The sequence below is a fragment of the Lactuca serriola genome, chromosome 4 (assembly GCF_051521515.1).
Source record: "Lactuca serriola cultivar US96UC23 chromosome 4, Lser_US96UC23_V15, whole genome shotgun sequence".
NCBI lineage: Eukaryota > Viridiplantae > Streptophyta > Magnoliopsida > Asterales > Asteraceae > Lactuca > Lactuca serriola.
Genome location: NC_136411.1, coordinates 26,545,958 through 26,565,608, shown reverse-complemented (window position 1 = coordinate 26,565,608; position 19,651 = coordinate 26,545,958). Strand labels below are relative to the sequence as shown.

General features: G+C 32.1%; 1 protein-coding gene across 1 annotated transcript; it reads left to right on the top strand.

The window, feature by feature from the left end:
- The first annotated feature begins 568 nt into the window (after positions 1-568).
- HMT-1 (Homocysteine S-methyltransferase family protein) lies at positions 569-2,436 on the top strand. Its single transcript, XM_079038410.1, has 7 exons — positions 569-887; positions 984-1,040; positions 1,124-1,329; positions 1,446-1,575; positions 1,668-1,871; positions 1,961-2,032; positions 2,117-2,436. Exons 1-7 carry the CDS (start codon positions 696-698, stop codon positions 2,258-2,260), a joined length of 1,005 nt encoding a protein of 334 aa, XP_078894536.1. The 5' UTR covers positions 569-695; the 3' UTR covers positions 2,261-2,436.
- The last annotated feature ends 17,215 nt before the right edge of the window (positions 2,437-19,651 follow it).

Sequence of the window (19,651 nt, the reverse complement as noted above, 5' to 3'; positions counted from 1 at the left end):
GGAGTATTTTTTTCATTTTATTTTTGGTGAAATTTAAATGTTATTAATAAAATTTCTAATTTAATTCATTTTATTTTTGGTGAGATCTAATTATTATTAATAAAATTTCTAATTTAATTAATTTTACTTATGATGAGATTTAATTGTCATTAACAAAATTCCTAATTTAAAACGTAATATACGTTTTATAAATTTGATGGACAAAGATAAAATAATTGACAGATGTCAACAAATAATCCAATAATAAAAAATATAAGATCCGAATGTAATCAATAACACTGATTTCTAAAGTTTAAAATAAAGATTATCTTTTAATAATAGGAAAAAATGTAAAAAATATAAAAAATATATACTTTATTTATGTTTTGAAACGGATAAATTTTTCCGGAGAAGTCGTCTTCATAACGCAGAAAGAATTAGAACGCAGAATTAAGTATAAAAAATTGGGCAAAGTGGAAGTCAAGTAAGAATCTAAATGAAATACGCGTCCCCATTCAGACGGTGCTTCATGTCTTCCTCCGCCATCAACGCCTTTAAATACCAACTCCCACCGTCGCCTCTTTCCATCCCAACCCTGCTGTTCTCCAAGAAATACAGCCTGTTTATTGTGTTCTTTTGTGTATTGTAAGACACCATACATCATATATCATTTAGGGTTTACACATTCCAGTTTGAACAAGTAAAACTCCTAAGAAATGGGTGTGTTATTCGAGGCCAAGGAGGAGCAAGAAAGGGCGGGATTGTTGGAAGATTTCATACAAAAGGCCGGTGGATGCGCCGTCATCGACGGCGGCTTCGCCACCCAACTAGAGATTCATGGCGCCTCCATTAACGACCCTCTATGGAGCGCACTTTGTTTGATCAATAGCCCTCATCTCATCACTAAGGTAAGTAGTACATTACGTTGTTCTCGGTTTTCCTGTAAAAATCAGAGCTTTAAATGTAAATGGGGATTTGAATAAAATGTATCAATCAATGAACAGGTTCACTTGGAATATCTGGAGGCTGGTGCTGATATAATCGTAACTTCTTCATATCAGGTATATACACACTACACACTACATCTTCATGTCAACCTGAACCTTAATTCCATTGATTTCTTAAGATTATGTTTTAATCGCAGGCTACGCTTCCTGGGTTCATGTCTAGAGGACTTTCCCTTGAACAAGGTGAAGAACTACTCGAAAAGAGTGTCAAGTTGGCTACCGAAGCCCGTGATCTTTTCTGGGAAACTGTAGAAAAGATTCGCGATCATTCATATAACAGAGCTCTAGTTGCAGCCTCCATCGGAAGCTATGGTGCATATCTTGCCGATGGCTCAGAATACAGGTAAACAATTCGAATGCGATATGCGATATACATTTTGCTTCTTCTGTTTCTCATAATGTTGTTCTTTGAAGTATTTGAATTTCTAATACGTACTCTGTTTTCTTCTACACATACAGTGGGTATTATGGAGCAGATGTGGATTTGAATAAACTCAAAGACTTTCATCGTCGGAGACTGCAAGTTCTTGTTGAAGCTGGTCCTGATCTTCTTGCTTTTGAAACGATTCCCAATAAGCTCGAAGCCCAAGTAATTATTTAGTCACTTCCCTCATTTCCCTTAAAAATTCTTGAAATAATCTTCACAAAATTCTAGATTCTAAAGCTGTTAATCGAACACAGGCAGTTGCAGAATTACTGGAAGAAGAAAACATTGAAATCCCATCATGGATTTGTTTCAGTTCTGTCGATGGTGTAAACGCTCCTTCAGGTGAGAGCTTTGCAGAGTGCCTTGAAGGTATCAACAAGAGCAAAAAAATCGTAGCTGTTGGGATAAACTGTGCTCCACCGCAGTTTGTTCATAATCTCATCCAGAAATTCAATGAGGTAAATCAATCGATAATCATGAATCATGATCGATGATACAATTCTTGGTTTCATTTCTTTTTTGTTGAAATTTTGTGATTCTTGTGCAGTTGACTGAGAAAGTGATTGTGGTTTACCCAAATAGTGGTGAGACATGGGATGGTGTTGCAAAAAGATGGCTGGTGAGTTTTTTGATTCGAGAAAGATGATGTGTTTGAATGGAAGGTGTTTGTGTTTGATGATGTTTTTTTTTTTTTAATATGCAGCCATCGAAGTGTTTCAATGATGAAAAGTTCAAGGTTTTAGCGAAAAGATGGCATGATTCTGGAGCTAAACTCATTGGTGGTTGTTGCAGAACTACACCATCAACAATCCGTGGGCTTTCAAAGGTTTTGAAGAAGACGAATTGAAGAAAAGAAATAGGGTTTAGGCTATAGGATTATATTGTTTAATCAAAGTAGCCATTACTTAAATGAAAGAAGAAAAGGGTATTTACCTATTTATAATTTATATGTTGTTCTTGATTATTTCTTTGTTCTTTGACTATCAACAAACTAATATAAACAAAGATTAAAGTGTTTCCGTCTTTCCGATATGTTGCAAATTTGTTTATTCTTGTTATTTATGAATTTTGAAGGGCCGGTTTGATGTTGACCATGTGGTTTGGTCTTTGTTGTTGCTTTGTCAAACTTTGACCACATGGTTTGTTGGTGACACTTGTGATATGTGACATGTGTCTGTCCCTCTAGTGTAGTTCTAGGGCTTTTTTTAATTATTTTATAATAAAAACTAGTTGTAAAACCATCTAAAAAGCTCGTCATGCTGCGTCACGGCTCCAAGGCTTGTTCGTGTAGTTAAGCTTTGCCAAAACGCTGTCTTAACTCGTATATGTGAATAAAAAAATAATAATAGTTGAAAATACATATAAAAATATTAATTATATAGAAAGTTGCTGCCTTAAGTTACACCTTACAAACGTCGTGACTCGCCAAGGCTCGGAAAAGCTTGAGGCTTGACATTGCGCTAAGTTATGTCTTACGTTATTTAGAACCTTGTGTAAAACCCATATATTATATGTTAATTTAATAAAAAAAATTAGTTGTAAGACCCATATATTAAAAAGAAAAAAATAAGAATGTCAAAATATATAATAACTTCAAATTTATAAGAAAATAAGAAAAATAATGAATTATTATAATTGATATATTTTTTATCTTTTAAATTTAAACAAATAATTTAAATAGCTTTAATTTTGGAATTTTGAAATTAAAAGGTAAATTTATTAATAAAATTGATATCCATTACATTAAAATTAAAAGATAATTATTACATTAAAATATTATATGAAATTTAATAAAATAGAAAAAAAAAATCATAAAATAACATGTGGAAAAAAATAATTCAAAATAACCACAATTATATTTGAAAATTTGAATGAAAGTGTGACTAATGACAAAAAAAATACCTTTCTTTATTAGAAACTAGATGTGAGACCCGTATGTCATACGAGTTTGATAAAACAAAAAATTAAATATAAAAGTTTAAACAAAATTTTATTTAAATTTGAAATTTTAGATTTGAAATTTAAAACTTAAAATTTGAATTTAAAAGGAAATATATTAAATACTATATAAGTACTAATATTGTAATTTATTGGTTATTTTCAATTAAGATAATTATTAATTGAAGTGTAAGTATGATGTGTTAATTAAGAAAATATAAAAAAAAATGAGAAAATGACAAATGGAAAAAACAATTATTCAAAAATACCAAAAAATGACATGTGTCCAAGTTAATGAGAGAGTGACATGTGACAAAATTATTTTCATTTATTAGGGAGGATTATTAAAAAAAAATGGTGTCGATGTTACCAATTTAGTTTTTTTTTCCTATTAGTCTGGTTGTATATTTGGTCTTTGGATTTACCGGTTTAACGTTTTTGTTTATTTTATTAGTTTGGTTATCGATTTGGTCTTTGAACTTAATCGTGCTGTTTGTTTTGGTCTCTTAAAGACATTGTTCAATTACTATTTTACCCCATTTTCAAATTTTCATTTATATATATATATATATATATATATATATATATATATATATATATATATATATATATATATATATATATATATATATATATATATATATATATTGGAAAACCATTTGTTCGTATTTAGGGTTCTAAGTTCTAATAAAGTTCAATACATATCGATGGAAAGCAAACGGGCAACAAACTGCGCCACAAGCCTTTTCTGGATGGAAAAACTAATTCTTTTGAAAACAACATTTGTGGATCTAGGAAAATGACTCTTGAAGGTAACTAGTTGTTGCGTTTGTTTTCATGTGTTCCTTTTTTTTGTACTCAATATACTATCGAACTTGTTGTTTGTGTTCACCATAACCCTTTTGACCGACTTTTGACCTATGATAGTTGGTCAAAGAGTTATGGTGAACACAAACAACAAGTTTGATGGTATATTGAGTGCAAAGAAAAGGAAATGGACCAAATGAGAAAAAACTCAACAGATGGTTACCCTCCCGAGTCATTTTCCCCGAAAAGTTAAATGAAATTAAATTATCAAAGATTGAAACCTTCTTTGGCTATAACGTATATGAAGAGCGTTTCGGAGGGGTAACTTCGTTAAAACATGATCTATTCTATGCTTACTGTGGTTAGCTGTCAGCATCTTTCTGCAAAAGGATCTGACTATGAGAGGTATATTTATCCGCATAAACGTTTACCTCAAGGTATATTATGGTGATGTGTCTGCAAAAGCTGCATGATATTGTACATATTGATGTTGTATCTTATCACATGAATTCGATCTTAAAGCTAAGTAAACTCAAAAGTCACAACATTTGTGTTTCCACTCATTTGTAGACTTGTCTAGAATCCATTAGACAATAAATCATTTGATTAGAAATGTAAATGTTGTAATGAAATGCACCTGCTTAGTCAGGATTCCCCTAATAAATATTCAAGTGCATTACAATGTTGTAAATGTATGAATAATGTTCTTTTGTGGGTTATGTTTTGAAGAGAAGCACGAATGAATCTCATAAAATCATTAATATCAGCACGAGATGACGTGTGATTTGCTGTAAATGAGCAAAGGGAAAAAGACTCAGGAGGGTAACCAACTGTTGCGTTTGTTCTCATTTAGTCCCTTTTTTTGTACTCAATATACCATCGAATTTGTTGTTTGTGTTCACCATAACTCTTTGACCGACTATCACAGGTCAAAAGTTGGTCAAAAGGGTTATGGTGAACACAAACAACAAGTTTGATGGTATATTGAGTACAAAAAAAAGGAAAGAGACCAATTGAAAACAAATGCAACAGTTAGTTACTTTCAAAAGTCATTTTCCTCATTTTAATTTACCCATATTCCTCTCATTTTCTTCCTACCACCACTTTCCTACTCCAGAGTGTCCTCTTCGTCTGCTCCACTCTTCCCTTTCCTCGCTCACTCCCCCACTCTCGTAATTTAGCACACACCCAATAGTCGATCTCAAAAGTGATACTGATTCTAAAAGAAATCATAATCAATTTATAGATTGTATTCTATATTCATATATTTTTTAAGCTCGGGTACTACTAAGGGATAGTTGTGAACAATATACAAATCTAATCTTATAATGAGACTTCCACATGAAACCAATTTAACATGATAATTTTTTGGAAATGTGATTTTCTTGAAAAACGAAGAAAGCCACAAAAGAATTAACCCCCTTTAGCAATATTGAGACCATATAGGAGGATAATTTTACACAAATCATAGTCTTAAGTCCCGTTTGATAGTTTCTGTCTGGGAAAATGCTGTCTGGAAAGTTTTCTGACTGGGAAAAAAACCATGATGTTTGATTGTACATCTGATTGACTGTGCTGAATGATGAAAAAAAGTAATAAAAAATAAAAAAAACTAAAAAAAAAAAAGAATTAATAATCCAAGAAAAAAGAAAGAGGCGGAGTTTTATGCATAATTGTCTTTCCAGCCCATTCATCCAGAAAGATATGATTTTGGGGCTTTCTGGGAAAGACATATCTTACCGGGAAAAACCATTTTTTTGTGCAAATCAAACAGACTTTCCGGTCCATTCAGCCAAAAAGATCTGTTTGGACTTGGAAAGATGCGTATCAAACGAGACCTTAGTATACTTTAGACTTTAGTGTGATTATAGTCATCTCTCATGCCTTAATACTTCTATAATCATATAAAAAAGCCTTTACGAATAAAACGAACCACGCACATAATAATTTTGTAGTTTCGATCTAGGCAAAAAATTAATATAATTGAGAAGAAAGTTCCAATTATTTTTTTAATTTAAGAAATCAATACAATACAGGAATTGATAACAAACCTTCTTAAGAAAATATTTACGAAAAAACCAAACTCATATCAAGAAGCTAATAAGGAAAATCAAAACAAAAAATCTTTGTTTAAGCATTAACAAGAATACAAACAAAAAACGACTTGTATGTTCTATCCGATTTATCAACTTATGTGGTCATCCACATTCAAATCTATATCTCTTCCTTATGCTGAAATTTATTTACATTATCAAACGCTAGTATAAATCTTGATGACGTGTTTGGCAGACAACGTTTGGAAGATCTGGCTTCTAGCTTTTAAGAAAACGCTAGTAAAAAAGAAAAAGCCTCGTTCGGCGACAGAAACGTTTAACATTTTACCTAAACAAAACACTCCAAAATCAAAAGTTACATGGAGTAGCTTTCAACAAAAACGCTAATCCAAAATCAAACGTTATCCATTACCCGCTACCAGCTACCCGCGAACCGCTAATCGCTACCCGCTACCAGCTAGTTTTGCCGTACACACCCTATGTCATTCAATAATAAGGAGATAATTTATATTTTTATTTATCAAATTTATCATGATATTGTAACAAATTCTAAAAACTCTAGCTTAGCATCAAACTAAAGGATGACAAGAGGTGGTGAAACAGCTAGCCGACAACCTTGAGAAAAGTCAGCCATGTACATATCTTATTCTTATTTTTTGATTGTTGCAGACCACGCCGACCATAATTTCATTAGAAAAAACCCACTTTGAGACGGAGATTATAATGATTAGCAAAACAAGATGACGAATGTGTTATTCGCCAATAACAAAATCGGGTTTGTGGATGGTACTATTCCCATGTTGGAGGAGGTTCATTTGATCTAATAAACCGGAGGAGGTGTAATGCCGGGGGGAAGGTTGGTAAGGGCGATGGAAAAGGGGATCAAAGGCAATATTAAGTATGCAACCACACCACATGACATATGACTGGATCTTGAAGAAATATTTAGAATAGAAAATGTTCCGGTGACATATAAACTCAAGAAAACTATTTCAACAATCTGTCACGACAAAATGATGGTCAATGTTCATGTTTTTAATGGGACCAATTTTATGTTTATATTAACCCACATAGATCTTGATTCTTGCATAATATTTATAAGATCTTTCGTAGCAAAACATTTTCTAATCCAAGACCGATTTCTTGTACCGTTGTAGAATCGTTCTCTTTTAATTAGTATGTTAATAACACCATATCATCATATCATACTATATTCTTATATATATATATTAAAGGTGGATAGTTTTTAGGAATAGTGAAGTTGTATACTTTTTGGCAAAAATGACCCTTGGTATTTTTTGGGTCTTATTTGTTCTTTGATTGGATGTTATTTGTTCTTTAAGGGTGTTATTTGTTCTTTCTTTTAAGTTAAACCCACGTGTTTCCGTTATGTTATCTTTATTCATCCTAAATTATTGTGCTTTGACTGCTGTGCTTAGCTATATTTTTAGTGGTTCAGATTTTTGACACTAAAGTTTGTAGTATTGGCAATTTGGTCCCTTAAATTATTAACAGTGGTGTAAAGATAAGATTAGGGTTGTTACGTGTCATTCCCACGTCTCCCCCACCGGTTCTGCCTTATCTTCCCCCACCTACTTTCTCATCCAGTCATATTCGGATTTCACCGCTTTTCGAAAACCCTCCATCTCCTTCTAAACTCATTAGCTTCAAATTTTTATTGATCGATGTTTTTGTTTTCCTTCTTCAATCTACAGACGGGACCATGCAGATGAGGCAACTGATTCCAATAGACACGATGCTGATAAGGCAACTGATTCCAACAGACCTAGCAAGATTTCAAACAAAAAAACTTAGGGTTTCTCACTTTCTTCCCCTCCATCTCCATTTAAACTCATCAGCTTGAAATTGCTATTAATCGTTGATTTTGTTTCTCTTCTCCAATCTACAGATTGGACGATGCAGACGAGGCAACTGATTCCAACAAACACGATGCATATGAGGCATTTGATTCCAACAGACTTCTTTCACCGCCATCTAAAGTTTTCATCTGCCTTCGTCTTTTGTACTGCTGATCAAACGGACCAGTGTTTGCTTCACACAGGCAATTTTACTCTTCCATTGGAAACCCAACGACCCGGCCCACTCAGGAGGGAAGAGCCAATTCTTTGTAATTCTTCTTCATTCATCTGTAGGTATCGTTATCTTTTTAATCCCCTTACTCATTTTCAGTCCTTGGATCTTTCCATCGCTTTTTCTTTTCAACGATTTCCAGTTAATCAAATACACAGAAAATGAAATGTCGAGTTTTGGGAATTTGTAGATAAATGGTGAAATTCATAGATATTTTTTTTTTCTGAATATGTGATTTCTCATCTGATTGGCAACATATTAAGCTTACATATGCGATTTTATCGGTTTTAGTAATCTCACTAACCGTTTTTTTGTGGAAATAATTTTTTTTGCTTGAAAATCTTTGCAGATGGCGACTTTAATCTTTGACACTACACCATGGAAGGACCTGAAGGTGATTCCTAAACGCCTATCTGAACAATTTCATGTATTCATTGCTAAGCGTAACTGTTAATTGATGATGTGAACCCTTTTTACTTTCAGGCCCATGTTACGGGCATTGGTAAGACGAATTTACGTGATTTCATGTCTAGCAATGACCGATCCAGGTCAATGATGCTATACGATATGCATCTATCTTTATTGGTATCAAATCAAATTAATTACATATACATACAAATGGATTTCTTGATTTTATTATGTGTGAAAGAAATTGGGGGGGTTTGTTTTATGACATCTAAGATAGCTGTTTCCTTTCTTTGTTTTGGCTTTTTGTTTGATTATGTATTGACATTATATTCAAAAGATGCAGTTTCTTACTTGGAAGATTTTGATTTTTGGGAAGGTTCGTTGAATTGGATGCGTAGTTCACCTCCTTTTTATGTTTTGATGTAGTCCATGCAAGAAAAAAAGGGAACAAAGTCTCAGGCTGCAGAATGCTCGCTTTCCAACGATGGTTTACTTAATTTGGACAAGTGTGTGTACAAAAGCAAAAATGTGTTGTTGCTGCTTCAAATATTCTCAGAAATTACTCTTTTATGCTAGAAAATGAATTCATTATGGGTTAAAAACACCATTCTCTCTGTGAATACACAACCAACACAAATTTTGTTGATTTTTTTTTTCTGTCAGCAGGGGGCCGGGCATGATTGATGGAAGCAGCATTCGACATTAGTAAAGGTAAACTCTTCAAATTATGTATTGAAGTCTTTCAATTAGTGCAGTAAGAGATTTCTTGGTTCTTAAAATGAGATCACCTACATGTTTTGTGATTATTTTGTAGGCTTTATTGACCATTTGTAACTTTTTATGGGAACCAATACATTATCATAGGGACGTTTTGAAGTGATTATTGCTATATTCCAAAGAATCAAAAACAGATAACTATGTCTATACCAGTAGGGGTAGTTTCATAATTCTATTTTTATTTCAAAAATTACTTTTTCTGAAGGAAAATTTAGCTAATTTGGAAGTGAAAGTCTGGAAGTGAATCAAATGATATGATGTCTCTCAAAATGAATCAAATGATACAGAAGCGACAACCAAGGTGGATGTATTACTGGTCACGGCGGAACATACATACAAAAAATAAGAGCTTCGAATACAAGAAATTGATGAAGGCACTTTAGTTCATCTTTTATTAGTTTAAACTTATAATCTTGCATTATTAACTTTGTCTTTATTGATTATAGAAGTAGGAAAATGTAGCATTTCTAAAAGAGATCAAAGATATTTTTTACTGATTATAAAAGAGATCAAAGATGATTGGGAATGAAGGTACAAACTTGCAATGCAAAACAACATAAAGTATATATTTAAAGCTGCTTATTTATTGTTTTGGCAATATTAATTTGTGACTAAACTACCCCTATATAAAGTTATTTTGTTTATATTTCAATTTTGCTGAAACATCTATCGCATCCGACCCCCGCAACGCGGGGTTCCACATCTAGTTTATATATTATAAATGAAATATTTTTTCTATCAACATATGCATTTGAAACATCCATGACATTTAAAATTTCAACTTAGTATAATTAATCTATTAATTTAAAATATATTATTAAATGCAAAAATATTATCATATTATTGGTAGACTTTTAAAATGATTATTATAATATATGTATTTGCTAATTTAAATATTATGTTAAATCTAAAACATAAATCAAAATATAAAATAAACTTAAAAAAATATATTCAAATACTATTTTCAAATAGTTAAAAAATATTAAATATTGTAATGTAGAATAACAATTTAAACTAAATAAAAACATCAAAATACTTTTTTTTTAAAAATAAGTGGTTTTTAATTGATTAAGATAAAATTTTAAATTGTTTTAACTTGCAAAAATTTGTCTATATCAATTAATCATCATGATTTTTTTTTTTAAATCAATAGATAAGTAATTTCTAAATTAATCAATCATAACGTTAAATTATAGTACTAAATCGAAATTCATGTCTAGTTTTATTTAAACGCAAACTGTGGGTAGATGTTATGTAACTATATGATTTTAGTAGATGTATATTTTATTATTTTATAATATGGTTCAAAATAATTATAAATTTATATCAACTTAATATTATTTTGTAGTTAATGTCTAATCATCTTAACACGTACATTCAAACAAATTAATTATATAGGTTATTCTGCACAATGCGCATATATCCGCCCAATACAAGATAATGATGCTAGCGGTGCTCCCACTAGCTCTAATGTAAAACCATAATTTTTTCTTAGTTATGAGCAATATGAAGCCTTTTCTATTTTTTCATCAATAGAAGTTTAAGTCCATAAACTTTTTCTTCATATAAAGTTATACATTCTTTTAGGACACCTTGTACTGAAAAATAATTTGGTGCACTATATCTATATCCTCGATCAACCATTTATGAATGTGTTTTAAAGTCCATTATCCATTTCTCATTATCATACTATACATATATTAGAATAAATATCTAAATAGATTTAATTATTGCAATTAGAGATATGTTTTCCTCTTAGTCTACACTATGAAAACATTTCACCAAGAAGCATGCAATAAAGGTATGTAATTTTATGAACCGATATATCATATTATAATTAACATGTTATAGCCATGTAGATCTCAATGAAATTTTGAGAATTAATAGATACAAAACCTTCAATAGTCACCAGAAGATAACATGTCAGTCCTAAGAACTTAGTTATAAATACGCATGTACTTGAAAGTATTGGACTTTAGTTTGCTACAAGTCATACATCATACATAGCCTTTGCAACTCTAATCTTTTAATTAAGAGAACTTAGGAAAGCTTTCATAACTTGTATGGTTTCTAAATAAACTTATTTAGTTGGAATCATTTGAAAATATATACTTCATTCTCTAAGAAATAACCTTAAAATACAGAGGTAAGGCAACTTTACTATTTTTGGACATAGATTTATAATGACCACATACATTAATATGTATTAGTTTTAGTATAACTTTGGCGTTTCCACCCAATAAATGAAATTGATTCAACCATCCTCTCAAATAATAGTAATCACTTAAAGGAAATGACTTATGGTTATTTGTTATTAAAATTCCTACTATTTGGAATTCAATTATGCATTTCATGCTCGTGTGACTAAGAAGACAATGTCATATATGATAACAACCTAAGTCACACGTGAACCATTCTCGGTATCATAAGTAAATGATTCAGGCTACTTTTCAGATATCTTTCGGTAATCTTTATAATTTTGTGGTCATTAATTTTGTCTCAAAGTTAATAGGATGTGATACTACCAAAACCAATGATCACCGTGTTGTTTACAAGCTTGTAAAGAAAAATAATTTTGTTCTACATGGAATCCCTCATGTGATCATTAATAATGATGGATATCACATTTTAAAAGCTTTAAATTTGGAAAATTACCCAAAAATATGGTGTAAATCAAAAAATTGCTACAACTTATCATCTACAAGTGAGTGGTTAAACAAAAGTGTTCAACATATCAACAAATTAAATAAATTTTACAAAAACTTGTTAGGCATGATTGCAAATATTGACCTCTTAGCTTAGACATTGTCATTGGGCTTATCAAACCACTTTTAAAACACTGATTGGCATGATCCCTTACCAAATAGTTTATGGAAAAGTTGTCATTTACCGATTGAATTGGCACATTGGCATTGTAGGACATTAAAGAATAAAGGAATGGAATTTTCACTTTAACAAAATTGGAAGAACTATGGGATGAAACATAATATCATCGTTGCTTACAAGTCCAAGATGAAAGCATTCCATGATGAGAAGTTAAAAATTATAGACTTTTGAAGAATAAAAAAAGGTATGGTTATTTTACTTACAATTAAGGTTTTTCCCAAGAAAATTATCATGACAATACATGACCACAAATATTCTGTTGGTTCCGAAATCTGAATACATGTAATTAAATCGGTAGAAGCATGGAATAATAACATAAAGTAATCAAATATTAAAAACTTACTTTATTTGTAAACTTATATAAAGATAACCAGAAATATAATCAGTTATAAACACATAACCTCTCTCTGAGAACTCACACAAAGCTCTCAGAAATAAACTTTTATAAATCACCAACCTTCAATATATGAAGGTTGTTAATTAATACATACAATACAAATTTTAACAAAACACCTAGATTATGATTATTGATAACATATCTTTGAGGATACATCATGGAACAATGGGGCGTGGCAACAAGTCCCCATCGATGTCAATCGAGATCTTAGTAAGTACTCCTAATACTAATCCAACACATGGATAACCACCAAGGTTGGCTTGCTGCCTAGTAACCGTGCAACCTCGCACCTCGATACATAATTACATTGTCTGGTGGCCAAGCCAGACGGAAAGACAAAACCAACTTGATAACAAAGAACCACCCATTCCACACGCGTGCCAGTTAGCTAGGACACGAGGGATGACGTCAGTGCAAGGAAGTGCTTGTTTCATTACTGAGATTCACTTTGCACCAATCATAATATGCAGATATCAACCAAAGTATAACTAGACCTATCCATGCCTTTGCATCATGACAATCTATTTGGATTGTCCCTACTCAAGGTGATCCAAACCCTAATTATATAAGGATCAACATAGTTTAGGTATGGGGATCACCTACATCACATTCATTACCCTAAGACATCTCTTCCATCACCACCTGACTTGACCTTTTCAGTGCCCTCCTAGGACCTTCTAGTCAATTTGTAGATCTTCAAACAAATTTAAATCCCTAATTTATAAGATTTGATATCTTCAAGGATAACAAGTATGATTATCAAGATAAAATATGATCAAATCTAGTCTTCAAAATATCTTCAACTTGACTAGACAATAAGTCTTAACTAGATGATATAAGCAACTTCATGTTCAACAATATTAGCTCGTACATCATCTGAGATCTTTAAACCACTCATATCTAGTTAGTTCCAAATCGGATAACTTCACCTTCAAGCTTCGATAACTTGAACATTTTACACTGTAAAATAAAAGACTGTCTGATAACTTAGCTTGTCTAAGTGTAATATTCAGAATTACTTAGATATGACTGGTTTTCAACAGCAAACATTATACACATAACTTTCGTATACAAAATTGCTTGCATTTTCCCTCAACATTAGTATTTAAAGAGTTGTAATTTTCATTAATGGGTTATTCAGGAAATTGCTGAAATGACTTATTTTTTCTCAATTTATCGGGAGATTGACCATTTCAAATCGCTCCTTATCACAATACCTCATAACACTTGAAGATGCCAAAAACGAGTTGAACATGCCAAAATCAAAATATTATAACAAAAACTAGCATAAGATTATCAACACACCTTGTTACTAAATGATTTTGGAGATTTCGAAGGTGTTTACAAATTAAAAATACATAACGATGAAGATGACTAACATGAATGACAATGACGACAAAGATGAATACGAAAAACAATATGATGAATATCATATATGTAGACAAAAATTAAATTCAAAAAATGGTTTCTAAACCAACGAGATCAGATGTTGCCCTCCTTCGAAATCAAGGGTTCAAGTATCCTGTAAGACATAATTTGAAGTATGAATAGTTATGAGAATATTAGATTTGCCGATTAAAAAAAAACACAAAATTAAATTATATTCTTCTTTCCCTTTTGTATTTTTATAATAAAACAATATAATTTTTATAAATTTGCTACTTCCAGATTTTATTTTATATTTTGTAAAAGCTACAAAAAATAAAATATCGACTTATAAGTGGCAAGGCAATGATTTAATTGACCGGTTACTTTGAGCCGGGGACTGGGCCAAGACGATACTAGTCTTCGTAGGACAAGTTTTTTGCATAGCTAATTTACTATATTCAAGTAGGGAAGATAAATTATAGAATGGGCCTACTTATTAGCCCATTTGTTTTCTTAGCAGAAAACCCATGATGTTAAATTCGGCCATGTTTAATTAAAAGTGATTCCTGTTTAACTTGGAAAAGATTGAGTGGTCTCATCGTCCACAAAAGTATTTGTAATTTTATTCATTTATGGTTTTCTTGAATTACAGCTTGTTTAACTTTTCTATTGTTTACCAAAAATATTATTTATTTTATCTCATTTTTGTCACCGAAATAGACAAACGTCACGTCAATACCATCCCACTTTATGCATTGAAAAATCTTTTGCCAAATTCCATATGTTTATGGCATATCGTGAAAGGGTTGAACGACTTGATCATATATCCGTTGAAGTTTTCCGTGATTAGCTTTTTTTTGTCAAACATAGGTTGTCCAAATGATCGAGTTACAACATTCTTGAATCACGAACATAATCATCTCCTCATAAACCAAATTATTGTCGAACGTTCACATCTTTCAGAGTAAGATAGGCTTTGCTTTGGGTCAATTTTAGCTTTTATGGGAGAAGATGTTTGGTGTGATGTCTCAACATCCAGTTTCATTCCGGGGGATTTTAATATTTAAGTAAGTCAAAACCACTATTTATTATTATGGTGTCTTAACATTTACTATTTATACATATTTATACATGATTATTTAGTTTTTTATATATTTTTTTTACTATTTGACTTGACTAAGTCATGGTGAAAACCACCTTGTTTTATTATTTTATTTTAATTTTATTTTCTCTTAACATTTACAATTTATATATGATTATTTAGTTTTTTATATTTTCTTTTATTTGACTTGACTAAGTAACGGTGAAAACCAGGTTGTTTTTTTTTATTATTTTACAATCATTTGAAAATTATATATATATATATATATATATATATATATATATATATATATATATATATATATATATATATATATATAGTGGAGGGTTCAATTGAGAAAAAATTGGTTGAGAATGAGGAAATCATTCTCAGCAACACATTTATTTTGCCGCAAAACACTCCGTCGTACCGGCGGAAATGAATAACGGATAAACATGTGTTTTCCAACCAAACATGTTTTCTTAAACTATGCTAATTATTACCTTAATATACATAAAAACATACAATTTTTTTTGTTTTTTTTTTATTTAAAAAAAACTATTTTTATCGAAAAATTATTTTAATTATATCAAAATTCATAATTTTTATTATCTATAAATAGACATCAATATTGATATAATTTTAAGATAAAATAAAATTTATTTTTTTTAAAGTTTCAGCTCTCGTTATTCATAAGTGAATAAAAATCCATCAGATTTTTATTATAGTACATTCGTTCACTTATGAATAAACGAATGAAGTTAATAATTTTAAATAAAAAAATTTCACCCCTATTTTGGGCAGTTACAAAAATGCTCTTTGAAAAATAAAAATTGTTACTACGGTTTTTGGGATTTTACATGGTGTTTAACATAGAAGACTAAGACGCACTTCAAAGGGAGTGTCACACAAGATACAACAATTAGGAAATATAGGTACTTGTAACCAATTTTATGATTCTTGTATTCGTGCAAAACAAAGTAGACTTCTATTTCTAATTAGTTTTTTGAAAAAAATAGAATGTTTTGATTTGATTCATGTTGACCTATGGGGTCGATACAATCATGCTTCCCTTGATGGTACCTATTATTTTCTATCAATTGTTGATGACTATAGTCATGGGGTATAGGTGTATTTGATGAAAAATAAGTATGCCACAACTCAACTATTAATCACGTTTTATAAAATGGTTGAAACACAATTTAAGAAGAATGTCAAAAGAATAAGAACTGATAATGGGTTTGAATTCCAATCTAGATTTATGCTTGAATTCTACAAGGATAAAGGCATACTTCTAGAAACTTCGTCCCTATATACACACCAAAATGGTGTGTTTGAAAGAAAACACAAACACTTGTTGGAAATGGGGAGGGCGTTACGTTTCCAAGCTTCACTACCAATTGAATTTTGGGGTGATTGCATATTAACCGCAACGTATATCATCAAAAAATTACCTACACCCAACCTAGAAGATAAAACTCCACATGAAATTATCCTTGGAAAATTGCCTACATATGAACACTTATGGGTTTTTGGTTGCCTAGTTTATGCACATAATGTACTTGGGAGACAAGATAAGTTTGGTGAAAGAGTCATACCCTGCATTTTTCTTGGATATCCAATGGGTCTAAAGGCTACAAGTTGTATGATTTGAAAGATCAAAGAATCCATATAACTCATAGTGTTATTTTTGTCAAAGATGAATTTCCTTTTAACGAAAAATATGAAGGACATAAGATGATTCCCAACAAACATTTTGTTGATGCATTCGGAAAATTACAAAACAATAGTAATTTTACTATGAATCAACCAGATGAGGATGTTAACATCAATTATGAAAGCCCACAAACCAACGATCTGTTGCCCATAATTCAGGTACATGTTCGAATGAAAGTAAGTCTTCCACTAAAGATAAACCTGGTCAAATTAATCAAGAAACATGCATAAGGCTTGGTATATGTATTCACATAAAACCCAAGCATCTCAACGATTTAATGACTGGTCTTACACCATCACTCAACGCCTCCAATCCCATTTCCAATTCAAGCTCTTCAATGTCAGTTGACTCTATGGTATATCCTTTTTCCAATTTTGTCTCTTATAATAAATTTTCAAAAAACCACCAGGCTTTCTTAGCATCAATCACCTCAAATAAAGAACCGAAATACTTTACTCAAGTTGTAAAAGATCAGAAATGGATAAAGGAAATGAAGAAAGAAATAACGACCCTCGAAGAAATTGACACTTGGTCCTTAGTAGAACTTCCATCGGGAAAGAGAGCTATCAACTCAAAGTAGCTTTATAAAATAAAATACAAGCCTAACGGTGAGGTGGAAAGGTACAAAGCCAAATTAGTAGCAAAGGGATACACTCAAATCGAATAAATAGATTTCCATGAGACATTTGCACCGGTAGCTAATTAAATTAGTGAATGTTTGATGTGCCTTAGTCGTTGATGCAAAGAAAGAGTGGGAAGTACATTAAATAGATGTGAACAATTCTTTCCTACATGGAGATCTTGAGGAAGATGTTTACATGAAGGTGCCTCAAGGTTTCTGCAAGAAGGATGAAAAATGGGTTTGCAAGTTATAAAAGTCAATTTATGGTCTTCGTTAAGCCTACAGAAATTGGTATCAAAAGTTCACAAAAGCTCTTATAGAGATCAATTTCCAACAAAGCAAATCAGATCATTCCATGTTTATATTTAAAAGAAACTCGGTGCATGTCATTGCACCCATTTATGTTGATGATATCTTACTAATGTAATTAACAAAGTGAAAGATCACTTACAAAACCGTTTCAGTATCAAATATTTGGGACCACTCAAATACATTCTTGGAATAGAAGTCACTTGTTCGGAAGAAGGCTTTGTTATTAGTCAAAGAAAATATACATTGGATATTCTTGAAGATTGCGGTGTTACAGCAAGCAAACCCAATGCTTTTCCAATGGAGCAAAACATAAAGTTGAGAAAAGATGATGAAACTCTAGAAGTCAATGCTTCACGTTACAAAAGATTGGTTGGACGATTTCTCAGTCACACAACCTGACGTAACATTTGTAGTAAATCAGTTAAGTAAGTTCTTGAGAAAGCCTTGAAAGTCTCATATAGATGCATCTCATAGAGTACTTCGCTATCTAATAACCACTCTTGGTCAAGGTTTATTCGTTTCCACAACTGAATTTTATATCTTACTGGTGATTGTGATTCCAGTTGGTTAAGTCACCCTACTACTAGAAGGTCATACTTAGGGTACTTTATTAATCTTAGTGTAACGACCCAATTTTCACATCCAAAAATTTCATTTTTGATTAAGTGATTTGCAAAACATTTGTAACAAAATATCATCCGATCATATCATTTAATAAAAACATGTCTCGTATCTGAAAACTGAATCGAAGAACATAATAATGTCAGAGTACAAATCCCAAAATATCTCATAGTGCGGAAAACAAAGAGCGTGTGTATGATGCGCCGCTACCGCACTAGCTCCTTCCCCTTTGTGAAGAGGTACCTGAAACCAAAACTAAAAACTGTAAGCACGAATCTTAGTGAGTTCCCCCATCGTACCACATACCATACAATCACATCACATACAGACTGCCAAACATTTCTGGGGTGCCTGACCTACCCGGTACGGCTATTCTGGGGTGCCGACCTACCCGTACGGCCATTCTGGGGTGCCGTCCTACCCGTGTCAAGCCATTCTGGGGCGCTGACCTACCCATGTCGAGCCATTCTGGGGTGCTGACTACCTTTCGGTCCTAACAACCGAACCTCTGGGACTATTACACCCCCTACTACTACTATCACATATATCATAGCATAATATATTTTCAGACATATCTGGGGTGTCCGACCTACCCTTCGGTCCTAACAACCGAATCTTGGGGACTTTTCCCCCTCCTACTACCTCTATATCATATAACATATCGTAACATACTGTTAGGTATATCTGGGGTGCCTAACCTACCTTTTGGTCCTAACAACCGAACTCTATCACTATCACATATCATATCACGCTAGCATATAACATATCAGGTAGTAGCAACACAAATGAATATCACAAAGACAAACATCTAACATACGATCCCTACTGGTGGGCCGGCATTGTGGCTGTAGACCCACCGCTACTGGAAGGTAACTCACCTCGTAGTAGCTGCTGAACTATGTGGGAATCCTCTGACTGCTGCCACTGCTGCTCCGGAAATCCTCCGGCTAAAATTCCCATAAAACACTTAGTCATACACTGCTAATTGTTCTTAGGGTAAAATGACCATTTTACCCCTGACCAAGTCAAAGTCAAAGTCAACTTCTAGTTTACCTGACTCACCGAGTTGGCTCGCCAACTTGCCGAGTCCCTATCCTTCCATGATACCTCATACCCGTCTCTACTCGTCGAGTTAGGCGATGAATCGACAAGTTTTCCT